A 25957-nucleotide genomic window follows, 5' to 3' on the forward strand; every position below is an offset into this window, starting at 1 on the left:
AAAGAGTAGGAAGTAGTAAAGTACTGATTGTGAGTAAAACAAAGCGATACACTGTTGAACACAAATTGTTCATCACAGTCTTGGAGAGTGCATTTAAACAACTGGATTGGACCCAAAAAGGCATAAACATTGATGGCAAATGCTTTAGTAATTTGCGCTACGCGATCGATATGGTTCTTATTTCGGATAGCCTTGGAGAGATTAAACTAATGCTGAACGATTTAAAGGAGTTGTGTGCAAGAGTCGGGCTAAATATCAACGAGGAGAAATCAAAATTTATGACAAATCTTGTTCCCAGGTCTAACATCAACATTGGGGATAATGAGATTGAGAGGGTTGACAGCTATGTATATCTTGCAAAGATAGATGGAGAGGTGGATCCTCGGTGTAACTCTGAGGGACTACATACGAAATGAAGACCTATGAACAAGAACTGACGTAAATGATGTGGTCAACATTGTAGCAAAGCTAAAGTGGAACTTGGCGGGTCATGTCGCGCGAATGAACAAAGTTTTTTGGTCAAAAGAATGACCAACAATTGGATTCAGGCAGCACAGAATAGAATCGAATGGAACAGAATAGGGGAGGTCTAAGTCCAACAATGGATGCAGAGAGTTGCCTGATGATAATAATCATAATAACTTGATCTAATTTAAATTACGACAGATTCGTCTGATGATAATACGTCTTTGATTGTTGACAATTCCTCGTCTTCAACGTCCATTTCATCAACTACCTCTTCATTTTTTTTTTGAATCTGATATATTTTTACTGGTATCACTTTTATACGCCCTATTTGGGTATTTACCCTGCACCGGGGTACCCGTATAAATACCCATTTTAGAAATACCTACCCGCCGGGTATTTACCGAGCGCCCATCACTGATGATGATAGAGATGCAAAGTATAGGCTCTTGATTAATATGTGATGTCTTAATGAAATCTCAAGTAAATAGAAACACATTGAAGAACTTATTTAGATAGTCTATATAATGACTTGATACTGAATTGCTTCGATGAGGACTTGGTACAGATTTTGTGCAAGCATGATAGAGACTCAAAGTCAGAATGGAGATTTGAGACAGACTGTAAAAACTTGACAGATTTAAAAAATTTGATGCACTTTTAATAAAAACTTTATGTAGGTTTTACGAAATTTTGAATAATCTCAACCACCATCTTCAGCTCATATCGATCACATTAATTCTACACTGACCAAGCTTTTCAAATTAGTAATTAAATGAAGCTCGTGTGGAAAAATCATTATTATCACTAGATTTGTTGTAGAAAATGGATTCATCACTTTGTTTCTTAACGTCTCATTTTTTATTATCTGAACATTATCAAGAACATCTCTTAATATCAGTTATTACCAATTTCATTTTTGAGATTAACTAATTTTCCACCAATGTTACTCAGAGTAAACGAATAGATCACTCTCTGAAGACTCTGCACACTCGAATAACGATTATAAAAAGATGATAAAAGCAGTGCAAAGTTATGTTGAATCGAACAAGAAAAAAAAGGTGACTTAGCATTGATTCTGGAAGAAAAATGTGTCGTTGGCAAGTTCTTCCTGTAAGGATCTTTGTCTTTTTTCAAAATGAATGTCTCTGAATCTTGATACAACTGACTGAAAGTTGAAGATTTTGGGTCAAACCCAAATAGGTGGAAAACATGTAATAATAGCTAGTGCAACTATAAGTATTGTTAATTGTGCGCGGTTAGTTGGATTCATGCGCTGTTTCAATTGTGCTTTGGCTTTGTTTGCAGCACCTTTGAGACCTAAACAGAATCCTACATTTTTACTTTCGTCCTGAAGCTTAATCGTTGGATCTCTCTTAAATGTTCCTTTCATCACTTTAAAAAATTAAGAAACTTTCAGCGTATACCAGCAATATCTTGAAGTCTGCTTATTTAAGTGTATCTAAAATCTCATCAACACAGTCTAATGAGCAGTATGTTTTAAACTGTTACATGCTAAAATGGGATTCTTGTTATAAGTATAGATACGTTTCGTACTTGGGTCTTAGCAATTCCTATGGCATTAACACAAATCCTATAGATATATTAAGCAGTCTTGACAAAAGACTAGATTCTGCTTAACTTAATAGAAACAAGATGAAAACTTGATGTAGACTTTATACAGAGTTGTCTCGATACAGACTTAAGGCAGGCTTATGGCCATATTCGTATCGACATGCATGGTAATTATATCAACGGAAGTGGCAAATGGCATTAGATACAAGAGCCATACTATCGTTGGTATAAAGAACTACGATGTCAGGTTGTCCCATGCCTCTCTTTTCACGAGAAAAAATTTATACTCATAAAAGAATAGTTACTTAAGAATAAATAAGTAAATCCTAAGCTCCTCTTCGTTCTGCCAGATGACGTATATTGATATGACTTGTCAAAGATAATTGTTTAGCTTCCCAGTGTCTTATTTTTCTGCTGATTTATTATTTCTGGTATTTTGACTGCATTTTAGTAAGTATAACTGGACTAGTTCGTTATTTTTATAAATTACAATACTGCCAAACGCTGTCTATTTCTACAAATTTGTAGTGCATGATATCTATTTCCTACAAATTGCGGCGCTGCATGAGATCTCTTAATAAGATACCACAAGTAGCATAGTCAGTCTTAAGTTATTGCCCGGTCTCTGTCCGTTTTCTATTGAAGATATTTTGCCACGCCTCTAGCATGTACGTTGGTTTTAAATTTTATTATACTTATTTATGTGATACAATACTTAACACAATTAGATATAGTGTATGTAAAAGTTTTTGACATAAGTAGTGATCAAGCATTTCTTGAAATAACTTGAGCTAACGAAAAGTATACGCAACTTGTTGAAAAATTTTAATAATTTTTTACAATTAATAAACAAAAATTAATTTTTAAAAAAATACACAAAAACATTCCATTCTAAAATAAGAATTAGGTTTAAAATCGTTGATTCATAATTCTTAGGAGTTAAAACAATTTATCAAATAAAAAAAAAGAAATGTGATTTAAATGAAGCACAATTCAAGGACAAACGCTTAAAAGACTCTAAATATAATTTGAGTTCATAAAGTTCTCGTACTTGAGTGATTAATGGTCTTGGAGTTTACGAATCGTAACCGCCGCCCGCAGGTGAATCATCGTGTTTCTGTGCACGATAAAACATAATGCGAATATTCCTTGTGTGCATTCAAAGAGAGAAAACTCGGTTGAGCTTGTTTGTAAGATTGCGAAAAGTGAGTTTCACTTTTCTTTCCATTTTAAAGAAAAGCGGACGACGCACAAAGAGATTCTTTTGTATATTCTTGTACAAGATAAAAATAAGTTTAAAAGAAAAAGTTTAGTACTTACTTTACTTGGAATTAACAAACGCAACTCCTCATCTCCACGTCGTGTCCTTTTTTGTGGAGCCCCCATGTCAAGATCAGCTTCCCGTTTCATGTTTTATCTTTAAAAAAATAAATAGAAAAAATTAGTAATTGTATATATTCTTTATTAATTAATTGTATCCATGACACAAATTCTCAACCACAGATAAAAGAAAATATGTGATGATGACACCATCTTATGTTTGATTCAATAAATACATTCAAGGATGTTAATTACCGTTTCTAAATTGATAACTTTAATGTTGTTGGTGTGAAGTAAAAGGTAATTTTAAAAATGAGATACCAGTAAAATACATCGAATTTCATTCAACGATCTTCAGATCTGATCTAAATGTTTGAAAAGCGTTTATATCACGTAAATGGTTTCAATTGAGATTGTCTAGACAGATAATATCTTTTAAAGTTCTATTCAAAACAAGAAGTATAATTTAAAGGTGATTTCGTTAAACGAACGAAAACCTGTTTGTTTCATTCGCGGGTTATTGTAAATTGGTAGTGAGTTATTTGATATCGTAAAGTAAATATTTTTTCTTTAATGGTTGATATTTTCACTTAATATTGAACATTCTGGCGATTGGTTATTTTTAAAATTCATTTTGTTTGAAAAAGTTCGAACCTTTTTAGCATGAGAGATTCGTACAAACATAAACTAAACACAGATTTTTAGAGTACATTATTTTTTATACATTGCTTTTAATATTTTAAAATCAACATATGAAAACATAAAACCATTTTGCAGAAAAATATCCATTAGTTTCAGAGTCAATGCGATAGTATCAATGCATTTAATACTTGTTTGCTAAAGTTAAGTTGATGTCTAAAATATTACGAAAACCTCTATGACAGGAACCCATTAAGCGAAACCAGTGATAATGGATTTGTTTTCTTGCAAATTCTCCTAGATTTTAAATCAGGTTTCGACAAGATCTTACTAATGTCCCTACTATCTCACTCAATATAACTTGATAGAATCTGCTATAAACCTATGTGAAGGCTATAATATTAACTTGCCTATGGATAAATGAATATGGATTGATAAGTGTAAGCGGCATACCCTAAAGTTGCACTAATTCTTTGACTAGATAACTTCTGAATTGTACTGACTGGACTTTTAGGGGAGTGATAAATCCAGATCAATAAAGTTGAGTTGAGAAGTAAAATTTGTTTACCAAGGTTTGCCATAAAACTGCTGCTTGCCATGAAGTTGGGTAATTTCAGTAAGAAAGCTGGGTTGGGCAGTAGAACCTGGCAAACCATAATTTGCATCAATTGTTGGTGTAGGTAATTACACTGGAATGTTCGTGTCATTGATTGATTGAGAAATTCAGTTTAATGAATGAAACTCTTTAGATCCATGAGCAACCACTTCACAGACCTAAGGGCCTTTCTTTTTCGAAGACAACAATGATTTCTATAGACTAATCTGCAGCAGACAAAAGTAATTATTGGAAAATTGCACTACACGCAGCTTTTTTCGAAGGATTTCCCTCACATTCAGTTAGCCTCTAATTTCTCTGACGTTATTAACAGCCTTGCTAAATCAATACCTTTTATATCTTGCGTGTACTTTTCTAGTTTTTTATATAAAAAAAAAAATAAATCGATGTCTATTAGGATTAACTGACGTGACATGTTTGCCTGGTAAACATGCAAGATTGATTAATGAGTACAGTTCGTAACACCTCGAAACTACAAGTAAGTAGTAGTAATTTTAATAAACTACAATAACACTATGGATGCGAATAGACCCTGATGATATATTGGTGGGGTTCTCAATCTGGAACGCCTGACTGGTGATTATCTTGCTTATGACGTCAGACTTTGTGCAGTACATTGATTCATTATTTTTATATTACAGAAACTAATGAAGTTACATCATTGCTTGAAATATTCTAGTGTTTTTAAAGCAATTACATGCTTCAAATGCTTATACATTTCTTAGACCTGAGATATCTACTACACCCTTGTTTGTACAGATTTAAATAACAAATTTCAAGAGATAAATAACCAGCGCCAGCGGTCAAAAATGATGTTGTTAGAGATCTCAAAGAAAACGAGACTTCATTGTTGTGGAAGACTGATTTTATCAAGATATAGGTCCAAGCAGGTACAAGTACTTGTCAGAATTGGTTTGTAATAATACCCTTTTAGCACATGTGAGACGATTAGAATTTAAGATAAATAAGAATTTTATTCCAATGACAACGTGTTGACATAACACAAAAATGTAGTATTGCATGAGGCATAACGAAATTTGATGAATGGATTTTTTGTAACAGAAATTTGTCTTTTAAATCGTGCCATGATTTTTTTTGAAAAACTACTAACCAGTCAACATGGTCCAGGTCAAATAATAACGACTCTTTAATTCACCTTTTGCGTGAGAGGTATAATGGCAGGAAAAATGAAATGCTGAGACGGAAAAAGCATTAAACTTGGTTTCCGGAAGAGGCATTGCAAGACGATGCATTAAATTGCAACAGAAATATTTCTTCTTTTCGATACGTATTAAGTTTCAACATTTCTAATCAATTGAGAGTTCATTGCCTTTTGATGCATGCAAGCGCTATCCCAATCCAAATCATTTGTGGGTATATACTTATCTCATAAACCTTAATGTTTTGCGCTTATAAGCTGCAACTAGTTCTTTTAGTTGTTTGTTTAGTTCTTTAAGTTGTTGATCAACTTTTGTACTTCTCTATCCATAGATCATGAGGTGTGAATTTAATTTTCCCATCGATTCTCTTAACATAGTATTTACCATGTCAAGAGCAGCCAGTAAAATAAACTGTTCTTTTGGTGTAAGGTTGTTACTGTTTGGCATTTTGTACTCAACCTTAAAAGATGTTAGTGAGGCTTCATTACTAAATAATCTTTTGATTTTTGTGTATATTTTTCATCATCCTACTGAAGATTTATGAAATGTTTTAAGTGTTTTAGCTATGTTAGAGCGATCAGGTGTAAACTACCTCTTATTATATTTTAAATTAAATTAATTATACAAAAGATTGATCTGGTCACTTTAATGGTAATGTTTATGGCCCAAAACTTCTTTTTGCGTTCAGTTTAAGTTAAGTTAATAAACGTAATGTTGGTTGACTGGACAAAAAGCGTGATTCGGGTTGGATATTTTTCCAATAATCCTTAATATGTATATACTCCTCGAATGACATCGTTAAGATTAGCACTACAAACAGCAATTTCACCCTATTACTGTCCAACCTATGAAATTTGCCTAAAGATGTTTTAAGTTTCGTACGTTATCAAGCTGATAAAAAACAATATGGTTCGCATGTTATACAGTTCTAATAGATGAAACGTACTGATAAATCGTTCGAGTGCACATTATACAGTAATCGCCACAAAGTATTGATCCAATTATTGCTTGATCAATAACTCCAATCTCCATTGACATCTTTATTAACCTTTCATTGTCCTGTATATGGGATGTGTCGTAATTCCTGTGCTCCATAGATCGATTCTAATAAAATATACTCAGCTTTCGTTATGGGTTAATCCTTTAACGCATAAACTCTACTATGAAAGCACATTTCTAATCCATAGGTTTGACATGTTAGTTAGGATAATATTAGACTACTTGACAAACCGTATTAAAAATGTTTGAAAAGTGATTAAAATTATGTCAAGAGCCATAAAACTCCTTGTATTTTTCTTGTATCTTTTGCTCAGATTTTTACTCATCTTATTTGGATTCTTTCAGAATACCTGGATTTATTCAACAAAAAAGCTATTGATTAGATGAATTTCTGACGGTGCTAGTCCAAATATGCACAGAATATTCAGCACAACTGCCAAAAATTCTATATTATCAATGGTTTCATGCATAGTATTTAATATTTGAAGTGTTTGCCCTAAATCTTGATTGGCATTCATATAATAAATTACTATGTCTATCCAGAAGTGTTACTATTAATTACTCAAAAAGCGTAAGCTTTTCTTCATCCACGATATTCTGGAAACTTATTTGCCATTCCTTTTCATACTTTGGATTAAATTAGTCGTTAACCCCAAATTGCGATTGAAGGTATAGATAGAGATGATAAATGTGCGATTAATTGTATGCATATCCCTCAGTCAGGCTATATCCTTACGTTTGCTATCGTTGAATTCTTTTCATAAGCTTTTTTTCATCTTTTACATTCTTTAGAAATAAAGTTCAAAATTTCCAACATGTTTTCTGAGTGGGCACCAGTTTATTCAGACTTCAGTGTATAGCCGCCTCAGAGATGTATTTAGAAAACATATTTGGGACTCGTCAAAGTGTTAAGTCTTGCTCTCTGTCCAATGGGGCTACAGCCCAAATTGAGCGTTGTGCTCCTTTATCTTCTGCCTTCAACACTGCCCATCAAGAGCTATTCTCTTTCAGGTTAACTATCATTTTAATATTGTTTCTTGGGCATTTGTCATAAGACATAAAATTCCTCCTTCTTTTCTATCTCATGTTCTTCTAAAAATATTATCTCTCAATTACCAGTTCAAAATCTAAGATTTAACCCTTTCGCCTATCATTTGTACCCCCGCAAATTGACATTGCTCTCTGAAAATAGTAGTCTCTTTTATGTTTATGTCTTACGTTTCCATTCTAAATTATTTCATCTTCACTGTCTTGACGTAAACAGCTCGTAAATTAGTGTAAATAGCACATATCTTTTCATAAATTGCTGCTTACGTCACGACATCTTCTTCGTTAGCAGCTTTTAACTGTTGTAAATCATTTAGTGGTTGTTATAACCCGTATCAACTCTTTCTATGTTGGTACTTTCCAATTCAATGCTTCTTATGTACATAATGTTCAAATATCAGCAAATAAACTGCAAGCACAAATCTAAATAATTTTTATTTGAGCTAACCTCTTGAAGTAAAACACAAATTGGTGAGTTACCAATACATGTAGTGACGCAACATGTGTTGTAAACTTGTGATGTCGAGGACATTTTCTACATTATACATTGCTACAACCAAATTTTCATTCAATACGTAATGTTAAACCATTTGAGACTAAAAACTTTCGGCTTGCGACAATCTTTAGCAACTTTTTAGGTCACTCCCACTATTTAATCTCAACAGCTTTAATAAGCTAAATAAAAAATAGCCTGACATAACTTTACTGTAAAAAGAAAACTTTTGTTTTTTAAAAATTGGAAATTTCTGTTATTGTAAAATCATTGCACTATTTACTAACAATACATGTTTTTCGATTTAGTATTGCGATGTGGTTTCGAGATACTCCAAGGATATGAATCGTACTCGATTTATATTTATTTGAGTTTGGAGTTTTTGTTATCTATCCCATTCGGTCTAATCTACAAAATTTAAAAATACAAGGAATTTTATGGCTAACTCAACTTCAATAAAAGAAAATATAAAAACAAAAATTTGAATTTTAATTGAATCTATTAATTATTATTAAATTTAGCATGAAAAGTTATTTTAGTTCAAAAACGTTCGAATTTTAACGGAGAAGAGATATATCATTAATAAATTTTAGACTACATCATCCTTTATATACCAGTTTTCAAATTGAGCGAATCGTATAAATCATCACCTGAAAATATAAACGTTTATGAAAATTTATCACAAGTAAAAATAAAAAATTAAAATGTTCAAGCCATTCTTGTGCCAATAACAATTTGTGAAACGACGGTGACGAATTATTTCAAATGTCCTGTAATCATGTAAAGACGTAAAGTAACCATTTCTTTCTCTCACTTAATCACCTCACCTTGTTTTACGCCAAGTTTTATTTTATTTTAATGTTAATTTAAAACGATAACTCATATTCAAATCAACGTTTACGATTTAAAAGAGATTTATCTCAGATAATTCCGAAATTTAAATATAAACATGACTGCGGTCATAATTTTATAGCAACAAATTTTTAAATGTAAAGTTACGAGTTGCGATTACGAGTTTAAATCCGAAATAGAATGTTAAATAGCCAGCGAAAATAAACTATCTTTAAAGTTAATTGTCGAGCGGTATATGTATTCAGGTATTTTGTGTGACGACAGTTGTTGGCAAAATAATTTAAATTTTTTTTATAACGGTTCAAACATTTTTTGTTTGCCCAGGTGTTTTGTAAAAGGCTTTCAAACCGAAACTCGAGCGAAGTGATAATTTAAATATTCAAATTTTCACACCATAGACAACTACCGAAAACCTATTTCCCTTTAATTAGTCGAATTCTCGGCCAAATTCGTTGCTTATTTCCGCCTATGTGTGACGCAATATATTTTCGTCGGGACAGATGTAATTTATATCTTATTACACTGGGGATATATACTACGAGTTAGTTTCGGAAGAACCAGAATTACACGATGGTATCGTTTTTTTTCTTTTCGAGTGTTACACTCGGGAGATTTGTAGAATAGTTTGTAGAACTGTTTGAATTTATTGTTTGCCAACTTGTTTTTAATTATAAATAGAATCGAGATCATCGTAAAGTGGAATTATATGATTATAGAAGTAGTAAAGTTTCAAAATATCTTTTATTTTATTAATATTTCAATATTGTGTATTGAAATGACGTTAATGAGTATAAAGGTAATCCTTTACTTGCAATTAACTTTCGTATTTTTATATAAAATGAAAAATGGAAATCGCTTTTACATTTAAGCTATATTTGGATGATGAATCGCTAACTTTGCCGGAGTAATTTGCCTTCGTAAATGAGGAAAACCAGGGTGCCTTTAATATTCTCTTCTCCCTCGATATTAAGGCTTAATTGATGTTCGTATATGGGTCTGACGTAACATAAAATTGTTAGTTAATGAAGTTCTATCAAAATCTTTAAACGATTAATAAAAAATATATATTTAAATATATAGGAAAGTGTCCGCTAAAGAAGTCAGCAACACCTTGTTTTCTTTGGTTCAATTCCACCTGCATTTCTGAAATGTTGTTTATATGGGATCCCGATCTTTCGATTTAATCAAAAAAAAAAAGTAGATATGATATTAATCATTGAGCCTCGGATGCAAGCGACTTCGGAAACATAACAAATTTAACAACATTTCACAATAAAAATTCGTTGTGGCTTTCTTCAGATATAAAATTTTCTGGTAATATCGATATAAAAAAAAATCAGCATCAGCAGAGGAAGAATATTGTCACGAAAGGCCACTAGTTTCCTTCCTTAGTTCTAGCGAACGAACCAAAATAAGGAAAACGGAACAGCTTCGATCTGATTTTTCTGTTGAAGAATTTACTTATGCTGCACAAATGCAACTTCGGTCGGAAGGTAAATTAGATGCAGCAAATGTAATGAAGCAAATCGTTTTTTCTATCCCAACTCGCGCATCAAGATTTACGAAATCTTTGGGTAACATAAAAGTATGTCCTAGTGGACATCCTTTTTGGAGATCCTATCGCTGTTTGTAGAAGCTAAGTTAACAAAATTTCAGTACAATGTCATGAGAAATACAGCAAAAAGTCATAATTCAAATCTTTATCCAAATTATGAATCTATTACACTTGCAAAAAAAAGCAACCTCACAATTGAAGACAAAACAGTACCTCTCCAAAACTTATTGGAGCACACTAGTTTAAGATTGTTTGAATCTTTAAACTAGTTTTCAATGGACTGTTACCTGAAAACCGTAACAATCTTCATTTCGATAACAAAATGGGGGTTTGATGGCAGTTCTGAGATGAGCCGATATAAACAGAAATTTTCTGATGCCTATTCAGTTAATAAATGGAGATCCTTCCTCAAAACAAAGTAAAGTCATTTGGCAAAATCCGAGACCTTCCTCCGCCAGATTTCGAAGACAAGAAAGAAGAAAATCAAGTTAGTAATTTGCATCAATCGACACCTCGAAGGCTTTGATAACATTGATGAAGTGGTAAAGACAAAAGTTATAGATGAATCTAGATATTAGTTCGGTTTGTCGTCGTTATATGCTTGGATCCGCTTCTTTGAATGTTTACTTCACCTTTCATACAAATTAAATATTCAACAGTGGCAAGCAGGGGCAAAGAAAACCTAGAAAAAGTTGCAAGGAATAAGAAGCGAATCCAAGAATTATTTCATAAAGAACTGGGGCTTTTAGTGGACAGGCTAAAACCAGGATTTGGCCGCACAAACTCTTTTTTGAAACCTCTGCCACATCATCAAAAATTACTGGAATTGGCGGTTACCATTTAAAAATCGATTTGTTTCAAAACTACTGTATTGATATCGCTGAAAAATTTGTGAAGTTGTACTCTTGGTATTACATGCCAACTACTGTACATAAAATTTTAATTCATATAATATAATGAAACATTTCTTTGTACCTATTGGGCAACTTGGCGAAGAAGCCTAAGAATCGAGGAATAAGGACATCAAAAGGTATAAAGAATTTGATGCAAGAAAATATTACAGAAAAAAAAATATGGAAAATGTGTTCCACAATCTACTGATCTCATCTGATCTACTCATCACTAACAACATGAGAAAACTTAGTGCAAAAAAATTACAAAATCAAGTTTTACAGTTTTTCGATGAACCTTTAGTATACATACATCTGACAATGAGGAGGATGAACCTTTGTGTTTGGTTTCTATAATATTGTTTACAATGTTTATAATTAAATATTTGTTTATATTAATGTATATGTGTTCTTATTTAATGATTTGTTGTTTATTGTCTGCTAATTGTTCCTTAAAAGACAAAAAAGAATGGAATGCTCTAATAAACAGACACTACAATTTTGGAGTAATCAGACAAAAATATCATTTTTTCCAAGATTTTTAACTAATTCGCTCTGTGTGCCGCCTGGAAGAGGAATAACTCCGATCTTTGTTGTATTACTATTGACAACAAAGGCCAACCCCGGTTATAAGATCGTTTTCACGTCCCAGATGGAACTTCAGGAAAGCTAACTGGCCCGCTTTTTGTAATCATTTTGTCAAATGCTTAGGTTGGATCTTGCCAAAGAGCGTAAACTACGGGAGATTGACGGGGGCATATAGTGGCTACAGCAAAGGTAGAAATTCCTAGAGAGTGCAAAGAGAGTATGTTCCTGAATGGAAGCCCTGAATGATATGAAAAGGGGAAAAGCCTTTGGCTTGGATGGCATTCATGCTGAGTTTCTGAAGTACAGTGACAGATTTGCTAGACAGTGGCTTGCAAACTTTTTCTCGGACATCCTTCAGACGGGAAATGTTCCCCATCAACAAAAGAGAGCAAAAGTCGGCGCCATGTTTGAACCAAGGGAAAGCTAAGGATACACCAAAAAAACTAGCGCCCTTTTAAGCATGGTCTACAAACTGTGGAACAAGCAGGATTCCAACAAAATCGCAGGTATACAGACCAAGTACTCGCACTGACTCACTATGTGGAAAAAAGCTTTCAAAAGCAGCTAAAAACATCTACCGTTTTCATTCATGCGAGCTCTCGCATGCAAAAAGATGACTGATGTTATCAATTCCATGCTATCTAGCAAATGCTTCCAAGTCATCATGATTGACAAGACTAGTACCTAAATGAAACTGAACAATGGCCTTCCACAAGAGTCGGTGGTAGTTCCCCTGCTCTTCAGCACATAGCAGACAAGCCCGAAACCACATGAAAGAAGTTCGGATACGCAGACGACTGGACACTTGCAAGAAACCATAAAGATTTGGAGACTATTGAGCGAAAACGAATTACCTGGCCACCCTGTAGAAATATTTCCACTACTGGAGATTGCAGCCTAATGCTACCAAGACGCTAAGCTTTAAAGAACACATTCCACGTTCTAACTACAAAAGTTAGAACCTGAAATGACATCCTACAAAAGCTGAGCGGCACCATATGGACCTCCTCAGCGTGCACACTTAGATCGACAACATTGGATCTGGTGTGCCTCGTCGCGGAATACTGTGCCTGGCTTTGCAACATCAATAACCCGCACACTAATCGTGTTGATGTGCAACTCAGCAAAGCTAAGCGCTAAGCGTACTATACCAGCCACAATCAAGGCCTCGCCCACTTACTGGTTGCCTGCACTGAGCCGTATAACTAAGATTAACGCCTATCCTGTGCTTCAGTCCCAAGTTAGGATTGAAAGCAGAGACACTTAATAAGTAGGCATTTCACTCAAGATAAAAACTGACCTAAAAGCTATTAAATAAGACTTGACGCCATGCGATGTTTTTCTTTGGGGATTTCTTGAAAATGAGTTGTATAAGCACATACCATTTCAGATCTCGACCATCTGCAATGCTAAAAAAGAATCCAGGAAATGAATAACGAAAACATATATATTTTTGTATGAAGAATTTTAATATGTAAAAAAATCATCGCATTCTATTTAAAATAACTATTTTGTGATCTATTTCCTGTGGACCGAAATTGGCTGAAAATATCTTAGATCTTTTATGGAATAAATATCTCTTAGTTGCAATGGAACCAAAAAAAAACATGGTGTTGCTGACTTTTTGACGGATACTGTATATAGTAAAGTCTCGATTACCGTGAAAAATAAGTTTACTTTGTTAATTTCGCGGTAAGATAATCATCCATGAGTAATTCTAAATATAATTGCTTTATCGTTAAGGTTTTTTTTTCTTTGAATTCAAGGTAATCAGAGATTGTACTACTAAGTAATCGTGGTTGAATGCATCTTATTACTCATCGCGTATTAAATGCCTTTCTAAATTTAAATCCCATAAAAAGGGTAATAAAATAATTCTTTTTTTGAGAATGTTTTGTTAAAATCGAAAAAAGGAACTAAATAGAAAGTGTAGAAATTAACTTATAGTTTATTCTTTAACACGTTTTCTCTATTAACACGAATTAGAAAGAACCTCTTGTATAAACGAACATGTACGAGATAATAACAATTAATTTTCAACGGTTCTATACCAAAAACAACGTTACATGTATATAGAAAGTTTCGAATAAAATAATATGAACTTGCGTTACACAATTATCGGTTTCTAGGCCGAATACATCCACGTTTAATTGCAGTGTAACGATTTCGAAACCAGCACACAACACCAGCGGTTTTCGCGTTGCTTTTGGAATTCCCTGCTTTATTGGGAGTCAAGGTTAGTGACTTTTTACGATGTGCGTACGAATTGGATAACCTTGGCGTATACAGGTGCTTTTTATGATTTACAACAACTCGTCCTATTTTTTATTTTGTCCTTATAGGTGAATATAGTAAAATATATGCAATATCAAATCAATTATAGAATAGGATATTCGCTTAGGAAAAATATGCTTTTAAAAAGAGAACCTTTTAGTATTTATTGCTTTATCGATGGGCGTAGGAAGAGACGGTCACATTTCCGACATGCAATATCGACATTACCGATTAATAAAGTATTCAGGAACCTGGAAACCTATAAAGCACGGTTTGCCAATAGTCAACAAAACAAAAGGGGTTAGAGAGGACGACAAAACGAAGCGGATATTGATTTTCGATTAGTATTAATTTTTTATTGAAATGGTAATTTGTTACTATACGTTGAGCATATTACGTAAGCGAGCCAATTTCATTAATTTATTTGAAATGAATTCCACTAATCCTAATTTTGCGATCGTTAAAGTTGTTAAAAGTCTAATTTGAATATTCATTAATTCACCTCGATTCCAAATTCCAACTGGGATATAACAACAACGTAGAATTAAAAAGAAATGTATTTATGACAATTAAGATTTTTTTTTGAGTCAATTTTAAATAATTAAACGCAATTTATTGTTGAGTAAATTATAAATGTTCTTTTTGTTATGTGATGATTGACTAATTAGATTAACTTGAAAACAAGGCGAATAGATATAAAAATAGGTCCACTTTGCGATGCCAAATTGTTCTATTGTTGCATGTTCGATGAGTGTCTTAGAAAAATTGGATTAATTCATCATCAAAGACAAAGACAAAAGGTAAATATAAATATTTGCAAAGAAATGCTTATCTTTTAAACACTCAATAATTGAATGGATCAAAACATAAAGTTTCACTAATATAACTAATTCTTTGCCAAGGATTTAATCATCTTATGGAACCCGAGTCTTTGAACAATCTAAATGTTAATGCTGTCAAAAAATGTTGGTATTCATTTTGTTTTCTTTGCAGATGTTCAGGATCGTTTTGGATGTTTTTTGGTTGTTCTTTGTTATTCCAGAATCGTTTGATACCGCTGGAGTTGACTTTGTAAGACCTAACATAGGTTGTGCGAATGTCGTTTATCATATACGCAATACAACGACTTTCAGATATTTATAACTTTGCTGACAATATAAGCAAACAGAAAAAATGTCAGCTGCACACTCATTTATAATTTTTGTGCTTACGTAAATCTTAGTTTGAGCAGAAATAACATTACATATTTATGAACTTCTTCCACAATTTCATAAACCAGTTTATGTAGAAATTAAAAATGGAAATTCACATCGGTTATAATTAGGAGATTGGCCATGGTGTGAGGGGTAATAAAAATGGAAGCGTTACCAGCACGTAGAAAAGAAACAGTAGGAAGGCAGTAGATGGCAGAATTACTCCAAGAATTAGAGAAAATAGAAAGGGACTGTTTTGCTGTATGTGTTAATGAGGGTATGATGAACTTAAAACAACATTATCAGTAAAGAGGGAAATCGAAATTATTGGAAGACTAATGTTTCCAGTAATATTTTCGATACTTTATCATTAACTCCATAAAACAAAGTTGGTTTTCGTTTTTGTGTTCATTAACGTAGTGACTTTTGGAATTCAACGTTACCAAACATGTAGAGGGTATGAGAAAAGTCCTTGCAGTTACGATCAGATATTCACAACTTGCATCATTGAATTTTCTATCTAAATGACTTCCCCAAGAGATAAGGACCGATATTCCGATTCGCTACAACCAATGCATACACATATTGAGAAAATTGTTGTAGACTAGGTCATGTTGGCAAAAATCTTTTTTCCCGATTTTCTGTAGGTCACAATCACTGCATCCAATTTCAACTTTTCACCATTGTACAAGCTTTCAATAAGCAGAACTTTTAGATTCATATCATAGCGATTTATTGCTTTAGGTACGCATTTTAGGAAGGTTCTATGTTGTCAAAAGAAATTCTCTCAGGGAGTGTAAATCAATGCTTCTGTTCTACACTTTCAGCAATTCGGAAACATTAACTGAAAAAGTGTTGCATGGTACAATAATTGCTGACTAAATTTCCTTTTTGGAATGATCTCACTTAATCACCAATAATGCAATGGATTATTCTGATTAGACTATTTTCAAAAACAAAACCTGCGCTATTCGTTAAATATGTTTAAACACAGGCAACGAATTCAACCTAGACTACCTGCAGTCCACGATGACGGAGCAACTTTAATTGCAATTTAAATGAAACGCAATAAACATTCAAAATTTGTTTAATTAGTTTGTTTTGTCTTGAAAGATATTGGCGAAGCTGTGCATTCGAGCCAATTGAGCCTAACACCGCATTTGCCAACTTTTACTACAGCCAAGAGCTCGGAGAATTTCTTTACTGTGGGTGAAGTTTTAAGGTCGAGTCCTAACCTCTCTAACAATTAAGAGATGAAAAAACTAAATCCGCGTACAATTCCTTAATTAAGTCAATCTTAAACAGATCCATACAATCTATTAATTGTTTATTTCACAATTATAGTTTTTGTGGAAAAAGGTAAGAATGTACCTACATAGCAGCAAGAAATTAGAACATTGAAGAAGTGGCTGCCAAGTATAAACCATGAAAAAAATAAAAAGAATTTGCTTTAACAGTTAAGTATAATATGTTTTTAAAATGTAGCATAAACAGAATGAACCAAGTGCGCAACTTCAGGAGCTGAAATTCTAAGAGAAACAGACTGCAATATTAAGAAGTGCATAAGATTTCTAAAGCTGTCGATACGGATTTGATATAGATTTTGGGTCAATGTGTAAATAACGGTTTACATGACCAGATCCCCCTAGAACATAATCTTTATAATATTCAATATGAAATTGATAAAAATTCATGAGGAAATTCAAGGACTTAAGTGGAGTACCTTCATCTGCTGATAGTTCTTCGCCCAACATGGCCGCAGCCCAAAAGAAATGTAGGCAGCATAACATCGATTATTAGAAATTCGGTTACAATCCATTCCAGTTCGATTAAAGTACTTTAATATACTGTAAGAAAAACTTCAGAAAATCATAGTGGTAGGCAGTGTGATCGCTTCCATGTCAAAACGGATGCGATGGAATTGCTAACTTATTAGAATATATTACCGACTAGATAAGCTGACGTTATTCTATGATGATAAAATGTTTTTTTATTGATAACTGCTTGTTTCAGATACAACAAGGCATCAATGATCGAAGTTTTGCATGCTCAAAATTCACTCAAATATGAGTGTCAGGTTGTATAAATCAATATTAAACAATAGAAGATGCAATATATTTACTGTAGAATTACAACGGTGCACACATTTCACATGGAGAGATTGATGAGTGAGATTGCAAGAAAAACTGGTCGAAATCAGTTTTCAGTACGTCAGTACGTCAGGGTATCAGTACGTCTGTTTTCAAAGGGATATATTTGCTGTGGAAATGTATTGACAATAATGAATATTAGGCTTTTGTGTAGAAAACATCTCGCAAAAAACTGGTGGATAAAAAAAGGAATTTCTCCGAATCAATAAATGGTAAATGAAAGTGAAAACCAATACGAAGGACAAAAAAGGATTGTGTTAGAGGTGGGCGTGCAAAATACAACATGCAGGCTGAAAGGGAAATTGTAAAAAGATAAAAAGAAGTAGTCTCTCCCTCGTCAATTGGTAAATTAAATTTAAATACAAAAATTAATGAAATTTTATTATTGAACAGCATGGGAGAAAGAGCATATCACAAAATTTCATGATTATGGATACAGATGGGTTAATAAGAAAAAGAAATCTCAAATTTTCGTAATAATCAAAACATTTTAACATAATTTCAGGATGGCGCAATTTATATGTGTTTTCATGTTATTTTTTTTGTTATTCATCATGATTTTATAAAAAAAAACAAAGCTGTCATAAACTTTACAAAAAAAAACACATAAATGTTAAAGTATCTCGGGAAGTTTAATATAGCAATATTAGTGTTTGCCTCTTCGTCTTGTTTTATAAACAATTTAAAATATTTTTCAACTTAACACGACTTATAATCTCATGGATGATTCAAAAATCACAGCTAACTAGATGCTTAGAATCCACAAAAAAATCCTCTCACCATTATTTATTGAGTATCCTCGAGACCGATAAAAAAACTATGTAAAAGATATTATTGACTCAACACTCTAAAAAAACAACAAACAATGTTTTTAAAGCCATTCAAGGATATAAACGATGATTTAAGACCTAATTAAATATTCACTCATTTTCTAATTTGTAAAAGGAAGAGAACAAAGTGAACGTCCTTGAAGAATGCATTGGAATTTCATTTGGTAAAACTCGCGTAGGAATCAACAGCATACAATTAATACAATTCGCATACCGTCCTAACAAAACCCAATCGACAACACAACCGACGTCCTTGTCCTTGTAAACTAGATATTATGCGATTTGTTGCGTAACGAAAGAGCCTCACGTTTCCTAAGTGAGAAACCTGCCCCGTTTATTACGAACAAAGCGCAACACAACAGCACAACTAGTGGCTGTATTAATTAATTAAGTCAAGATGTTGAGTAGTAACAGTAAGCACGTTTATTCTAATGTAATGATACTCGACTACACGATTTGACTTAATTAAAATTTATAAATCTAGAACAACTAATAAATAGATTAATCCAGCGTCGTGTTTCTGCATGTATTTACTGGTTAACCTTGTTTTAGTTATTGCGAAATGTAGTGATGAACATGTAACTCTCTTCATTACGCTGTAAAGGAGAAGCTGTGGTGCAGCTGCGAGCAAAGAGAAATAAAGAGCCTATAATCGCGTGTGAGATTAACATATGGCTTGTGCACTCTGAAACGCACACAAAACATACCGAAAGCATGTCGTAACTTAATACCCCATTGTATTTTATCGCGTCGACGCATTCAATAATAATAAATTTATTGCGTGGGTATTGTCTAATAAAAAAAAATAAATATCGAAGGAAATCGATTGTATGCTAATTTTAAAATTAACCTTTTTTATTTATTTCCCTTATTTTGCCACGATCCTAAAATTAGAGAGATTTTTTTTGAAATCAACGACTCGAGATTTTTCTCGGTTGGGTAAACAGGAACTCACGGTGGAATACAAATCAAAATGCTGGATCGCGTCCAAATATTTAAACTACTTAATGCAAGCGATGCATCTTTTTCTATCTTCGACCAACTTCTAGGTATTTGTCACCGGTTGGCAAGTTTGCAATAAATCCGTTGGTTGACTTTGAAGGAATGTTAATTAATTAATTTGGTTTTAAGTAGTTTTCTAAGATAAAGATGAATCAGCACACGAAAAAGTTTTTGAACGAACGAAATAGTAATTGTTTGAGGATTCATAATTATTAGTAACTTCCTATAATAAGTTAATAAAACGATTAATTGGGAAAATAATCTTGTTTAATAAGATTTTCTATGTTAAAAACAAAGCTTTTGACAAACACGAGCTTTCTATAAACAGAATCATCAATTTAAGAGAGGCCCTCTCGTAACACGTGCTTGCTAATCTCAATAGAGATTTAGAAGGAATGTTTAGTCTGGAATCGTAGATAACACTTAGAAAGTGCGAGGGGGTTATTAGGCTACGTGCACTTGAATCAAGATTAGGAAAGTGGAATTCGATGGAGCTCGGTTACATTTTGTTAGCTCCATCAAGGAATTATTGATTGAAGTAAAATATGCGATTTACTGTATAAACTTGTATTTGCAATTCAAATTTGACTTGACATCACAAAATTGGCGTTGGAAACGTCGTTATGTCCAAGTGATATCCGGTGAGCAGCAATAAGAGCTTAAGTTTTATTTAAAATAAAAATATATTGATAATGTTGCTTTAATAATACATTTTATGTTGTTGGTTTAAGTAAATCTTTAAGGTATCAATTAAAGCCAGATGTTTAGGACCTCAAAACCTCATTAATATGGGATAATTATAATTAAATGGAATGAATTGAAAATTGTGTGTAATGTACGTTTTTTCTACGCATCATTATAATTTTTATCTAGTATATATGATTATTTAGTCATGGAAATTACAGTTAATTTAGATATGCATTAAAAATAACTTTCATTAATTTAATTTAAAAAAATGCGTGTTAATAAGCGTGAAGTAACTAAGAAAATGATTTTGTAATATGATGGATCATTAAACATCCTATTAATAAGAATTTTTTTATTACGTAATGTGATATTTAACTGCATAAGGTGCTCCTAGGTAAATGTCCTACTAGAACTTTAAATGCCGACTACACATAGGGAAATTAAAGTAACGTTCAATGCGTTAAGTATTTTGAATTTATTGCAGATCGAAATATTTCTCTTTAAAAACTCACTTTGCCCAAGGAAACATATTGCGACAACTATTACTTCTTCGGATTGGATTTCTACGAATAAATATTAAAATAAATTACATATATTAAAAATAAAGAAACCGTTAAGTAAATTCAAAGCGTTGACTCCGTTTTAGTAAAGTGGATTAAAGCTAAAAGAAATTTAAATATAACTGTGAGGGGCCCAAATTTAAAAGCTAAAGTGACACATCAAAGAAGTCGAAGAAGACAGCTTGTTATATCCGATCTTCACCTACTTATTTAGCTACTATGCAAAGTATTAATAACAATCATAATGTATATTAAATATTGGTAATAAGATTTTCATCAAAATCTATTCATAACCGGTATGATATTTTCCAGAATACTATATGTAAGGTGAACTCCCTTCGTTTTCCTTCGAAGTCTAATGAAAGGGTTGTTATTATACACAAGCCGTATACTTAATGCCTTGGATCAAGCCATGACATCACAAAACAGACACTAAATACATCTTTTGTCTCTAAACCATTATGAGCGGTATAGTAAGTCTTTTAAATAACATGGTCGCTTCATATGTGACGTCAAAAAGTTGTTAATATCTTTAAAAAATGTTAATATTGGAAATCATGTTATAAGTTGCAGATACAAATAACTTCTTACTCTACAATATAACATACAACATATACTCCTATAAGCTAACCTGAACAGGAAGTAGAATCTAGTAGCGAAAATAGGACGAAAAACTAGAAATCCGCAGTTAAGTGGTTAGCTAGTTCAGAAAATGAAGCCGAGGTCGCAAACGACCCATCTACAATCCATTAAGATCAGCAAAAATATAGCTCAGTTGCTTTAACATGCAATATGTCGGAAATGTCACGATCACCAAGGTTCCTTGCGGCCGCGGATCGACTACCATTATGTATTATAACAATTTATCTTTGAAAGAATGATTGAAAGAATGAATCTCTATTTCCATCCTGTATTATCTTTAAAGATACCATTAGCGTGCCTCAAATACGAGCGTGCTAGCCAGCTGTAATCTATTCTGATGAGCAAAGATACATACAAAATATACTGATGCAATGAGTATTATATACCAATACCAATACTGTGATATTGGTTGCATACTTACAATGATGACGTCAGGTACGATAATTATATAACACACTGTATATCTTGCTTGCTTAGCATACGATAGCAACTTTTATAACAAGGTTGAGAACTTTTGCATAACCAATTTTGAGATACTGAATGTCTCAGATACTGATGCTATCATTATCAGCAGAAGTATATTTCAGCATCCTTAGTATGCAGCAGCTATTTTTACGAAATAAAACAATGTTTTATCGGTTATTTTTAACCAGTTGAGGTTGCGTGCGGCTTTACTTCAAACGTGTATTATCTTTAAGGGTATTAATTGTAGTGCCTCGATCCTAAACGACCTTGGGACAGGCTATTACGATTAGCAAAAATATATATCAGATGCCTTCGCACAAATTAATTAATTTCAATATAATCGCCGTCAATGTTAAGGCACTTATCCCAGCGAGGCACAAACTTCTGTATACCTTCTTCGTAAAAGGTGCGATCCAAATTTTTCTTACTTCATCTTGAAGTTATTCGTCATCATCAAAAATTTTTACCTGACAAATGAACTTGTAACAGCCCAAACTAATGAAAATCAGGAAGAGCCAGGTCTGGGCTGATATACAAGAACTTTCTAAGTGTCATGCAACAAGCTGATTCCTTTCGTCAACCTTCCTCTTCGTTCCTATCGAATGAATTTGTGTAGTTTTTCGAGAGTTTGGCAATAATTATCGCTTTTGATTGTCGATTTCAAACTTGGAGTATGTTTCGATTAGAAGTTACATTGTGCAGCTGTCACTACACACGATGTACTGAACCTAAAGCAAGGACAATACTACTAATGTACTACGCAGTACATATGCACGTATAAAATGCGTGCAAGTTTCAACTTGATCGGAACGACGTAGGAGGTGTACCGCGCGAATTTACCTTTAGAACCGGATATCCCCCGTATAACAAGGTTGCAATGTTTTACCTTAGCCAATTAAGAGAATTATTTTATAGGGCTTTGGACAAAACAAGATAATTAGTAGAACCTAATAGAAACGATATAAGGAAAAAACAAATCGAACAAGCCTCCCTTATTTAAGAAATCAGGCCAAAGGGAAAACCATTATGAAAATAAAAATAGGTTTATTCATAAAACAATTGCTAATTGGTTGGAAACTCGTTTTATAGTCGCTCATGTCAAATAATGAGTGCATTTCAATTGATTTATTTGCATTATTTGATATATGCGAATGGAATTTCGAGTTTGAAATCAGTTGGTTTGAGAAGGTTGTGCGAACAAATCTGTAAAGAATTTTTATTTATATTTAATAAGTTGTAAAGACATCACACGCACGATAATAATTACGTCTGTAATAGAGCGTAAAACTATAGTTATTAACACACCTTCATCTTACATAAACACAATTCTCAATGTTTTTCATAAACAGGAATCCATCTTTAACCCCCCTATTCTCCTTGCTTAAATGGTATAAAAATTACCTTAAATATCACTGGTAGATTATATAAACTATTATCGTTATCTCTCAAGAATTTGATCACTTTAACAAAAGGTTTGCTTTTTTATGTATTATTATAAAATGAAAGGTTTACTAGCCGGCGTATTATCTAGATTATTTTGTGTTCAAATAGAAATTAAAGTGCTGTTTCAATAGTCCTTAATCCTATCCTGGAAGCTAACTTTTTTGAAAATCAATGTTCCTGAATCTGCTGTTTGATTAATATTAACAAATAGAACAAACTTAATCTCTCTGGAAATTCAAGAACATAACAAAAAACTAGAACATTCTCTCCATTGTAGATCTTTTACGTCGGCTCAATTTAAGCTAATTCACAACAACACCGCTGATTATCGTTTAGCGTTGCTGAGTCAGTATCGTACATTGAGTTGGACGTAAAGTTTTCCATTGAATAAGTTTATTTTTTCTGTTTAATATTGTTGCGTTTGTATAAATTTACATTCAATTAATATTAAAATATTAACATATACATATGTCTAGTAACTACCATCACGAAACAAGTGCAAATAAATAAACCTTAATAAATAAATATAAACCTTCTATATAACTGTAATTAGAAGTAAAATTTTTCGAAAAAAACATTTTTCCTTGGCTCAATATAATTAGGTATTAAATCCAAAGTACAGATGCTGCTGCGGGGTCTGCTTTTCAGAATTTCGCGGTTCTGAAGAACAAGGCAACTATTTTCCTCATTTAAACTTTATCGATGATAAGCCTGGGCTTTATTGAAACAAGTTAAACATTTATTTCTCGCAAGAAAACGTTTCGCTCCAAGTTTTAACGTTGTGAAAGATTACTCTTTTGTTTCGGGCCAATATTGAACCGATTATTAGTGTATTACACAAATACTATATACTACAAAAGGTTTAAATAAAAACATATTGCCTTTTTTGGAAATGGAACAAAAAAGCTTGAGCTGTTTGAAATAAATTACTATCTAAGGAATTTCTTCTCTTTTGGGCAATGCTCCAGGGCATCCTACAAATTTTGTTGAAATAAAAGCACCACTGGATGTCAAGGTTTTTTATAATTCTAAATACCAATTCTATAATTGTATTTTTATCACTATGCATAGATATAGGGTTCTTAAATGTTAATAGGTTTGTGGCATACCTGTTGATATGGCTGGTTACAATTTACTGTAAGGTAAACAAAATTGTCGATAACCTCCTGTACCGTTCTTGTGTTGGGAATAATACGACTATTAAACACATCTTGTGTATTTGTCCTAATTAGCACGATCGCAGAATGAATAGCCGAGCATGGGTGGAATCATGGGAACATTTCTAAAAGGTATCCATTTGATTATCTTAGTTTTAGGTAAGATTTTAGGCTGACTGATTTATGCAGATACTCATGAAGACATCCTTGCTATTTTGGAAGATGCATCGTTTAGTACAATAATTGCAACTTATTTCTTCGAAGAAGCAAATTCCCAGATAACATGAAAATGATAAAGGTGATAAAGAGAAACTTGTTTTCTTGATAAAGACACTGTTCAGAAATTTTCATTTAAAAGTGGTTTGCCATTATCGGAATTAAAAGAAAACCTTACTGGTTAATAGATTAACAGTCTAGTATCAAAGAATTAATGTGAAATGATGAAATATCACTTTCTTAAATGATGATGATTTGATAAAGTTAATTGTTTTTAAGATATATGTTTTGATGTAAAAAGTTTTATTACTTCTTTATGGCTTCATGAAAGTGTTATTAAAATAGATGCACGAAGAAAAACTGGATAGATTCAATCAGTTAGTTGTTAACTCCACGGATAAGCTCGAGTATGTAGTTATCTATGTAAGTTTTAAAGTTTAAAAATATTTTGGGATGAAGATACGACTCGACCAGATTTGGGTTGAACATGGAAGGTATTGATCAATAACGCATTTATTTATACTTATAACTTTCTATCGTTGCGGATAAGAGTTATTCGTAGAACCCAACAATCTTGAGATGTCAACGAACAATTAGGGTGGACGAATGAGGTAACCACCAGCGTTAAGAGACCGTGGAGGATACTGCAATGCGTTGAGAACTGCGTTTTTGATGTGGTTTTAACGACACTGATTTCACTCTTAAGGGGCTTTCACTAATTGGTTTAATTTAACCGTGATGATGTCGTCAAAGGTGTAGTAGAGGTTAAGAGCTTTCTCACCCCTCGTATCCTTTTCTGTTAAAGGTTAAGTAAGATTCTAAAGTTTACGTATTCAGCTGTGCTCAGATTCAGCTACATAGATTAATTTATCCGAGTATTTGCAAAAAGATAAGGTATCTAAACTTTTTAGCCTTATTTTCAGTCCTTAAAGGAAAGGACCGGAATTAAAAAAACAAAAAAAAAAAAGATCATTTGAACTAACGGATGTTATGTGGACGTAATGTACTTTTATATTCTCTCATTGCCTCCATTCGTAACAGATTACGTATTACATTATCACTTCGCATGGTGTATATACAGCGCTGTTTGAAAAGATCCAAGAGAAAACTGATAACTTATTTTATCAATGCAAAATTTA

The 25957-nt window shown here is 32.8% G+C and overlaps 1 protein-coding gene and 1 pseudogene across 3 annotated transcripts in view; both read right to left on the bottom strand.

The window, feature by feature from the left end:
• Positions 1-25957, bottom strand: part of LOC111423954 (Heterogeneous nuclear ribonucleoprotein K) — a 107402-nt gene that overhangs the window by 39868 nt on the left and 41577 nt on the right. For all 3 annotated transcript variants that reach the window (XM_023057341.2, XM_071197873.1, XM_023057355.2), the window contains one exon: positions 3361-3457. In XM_023057341.2, coding sequence (XP_022913109.1) covers positions 3361-3450 — 90 coding nt within the window. In that variant the 5' untranslated portion in view covers positions 3451-3457. The remainder of the gene's footprint in view (positions 1-3360; positions 3458-25957) is intronic.
• LOC139430492 (uncharacterized) lies at positions 22249-24655 on the bottom strand (annotated as a pseudogene).

Source organism: Onthophagus taurus, chromosome 7, assembly GCF_036711975.1.
Source record: "Onthophagus taurus isolate NC chromosome 7, IU_Otau_3.0, whole genome shotgun sequence".
In the NCBI taxonomy this organism is placed as follows: Eukaryota; Metazoa; Arthropoda; class Insecta; order Coleoptera; family Scarabaeidae; genus Onthophagus; species Onthophagus taurus.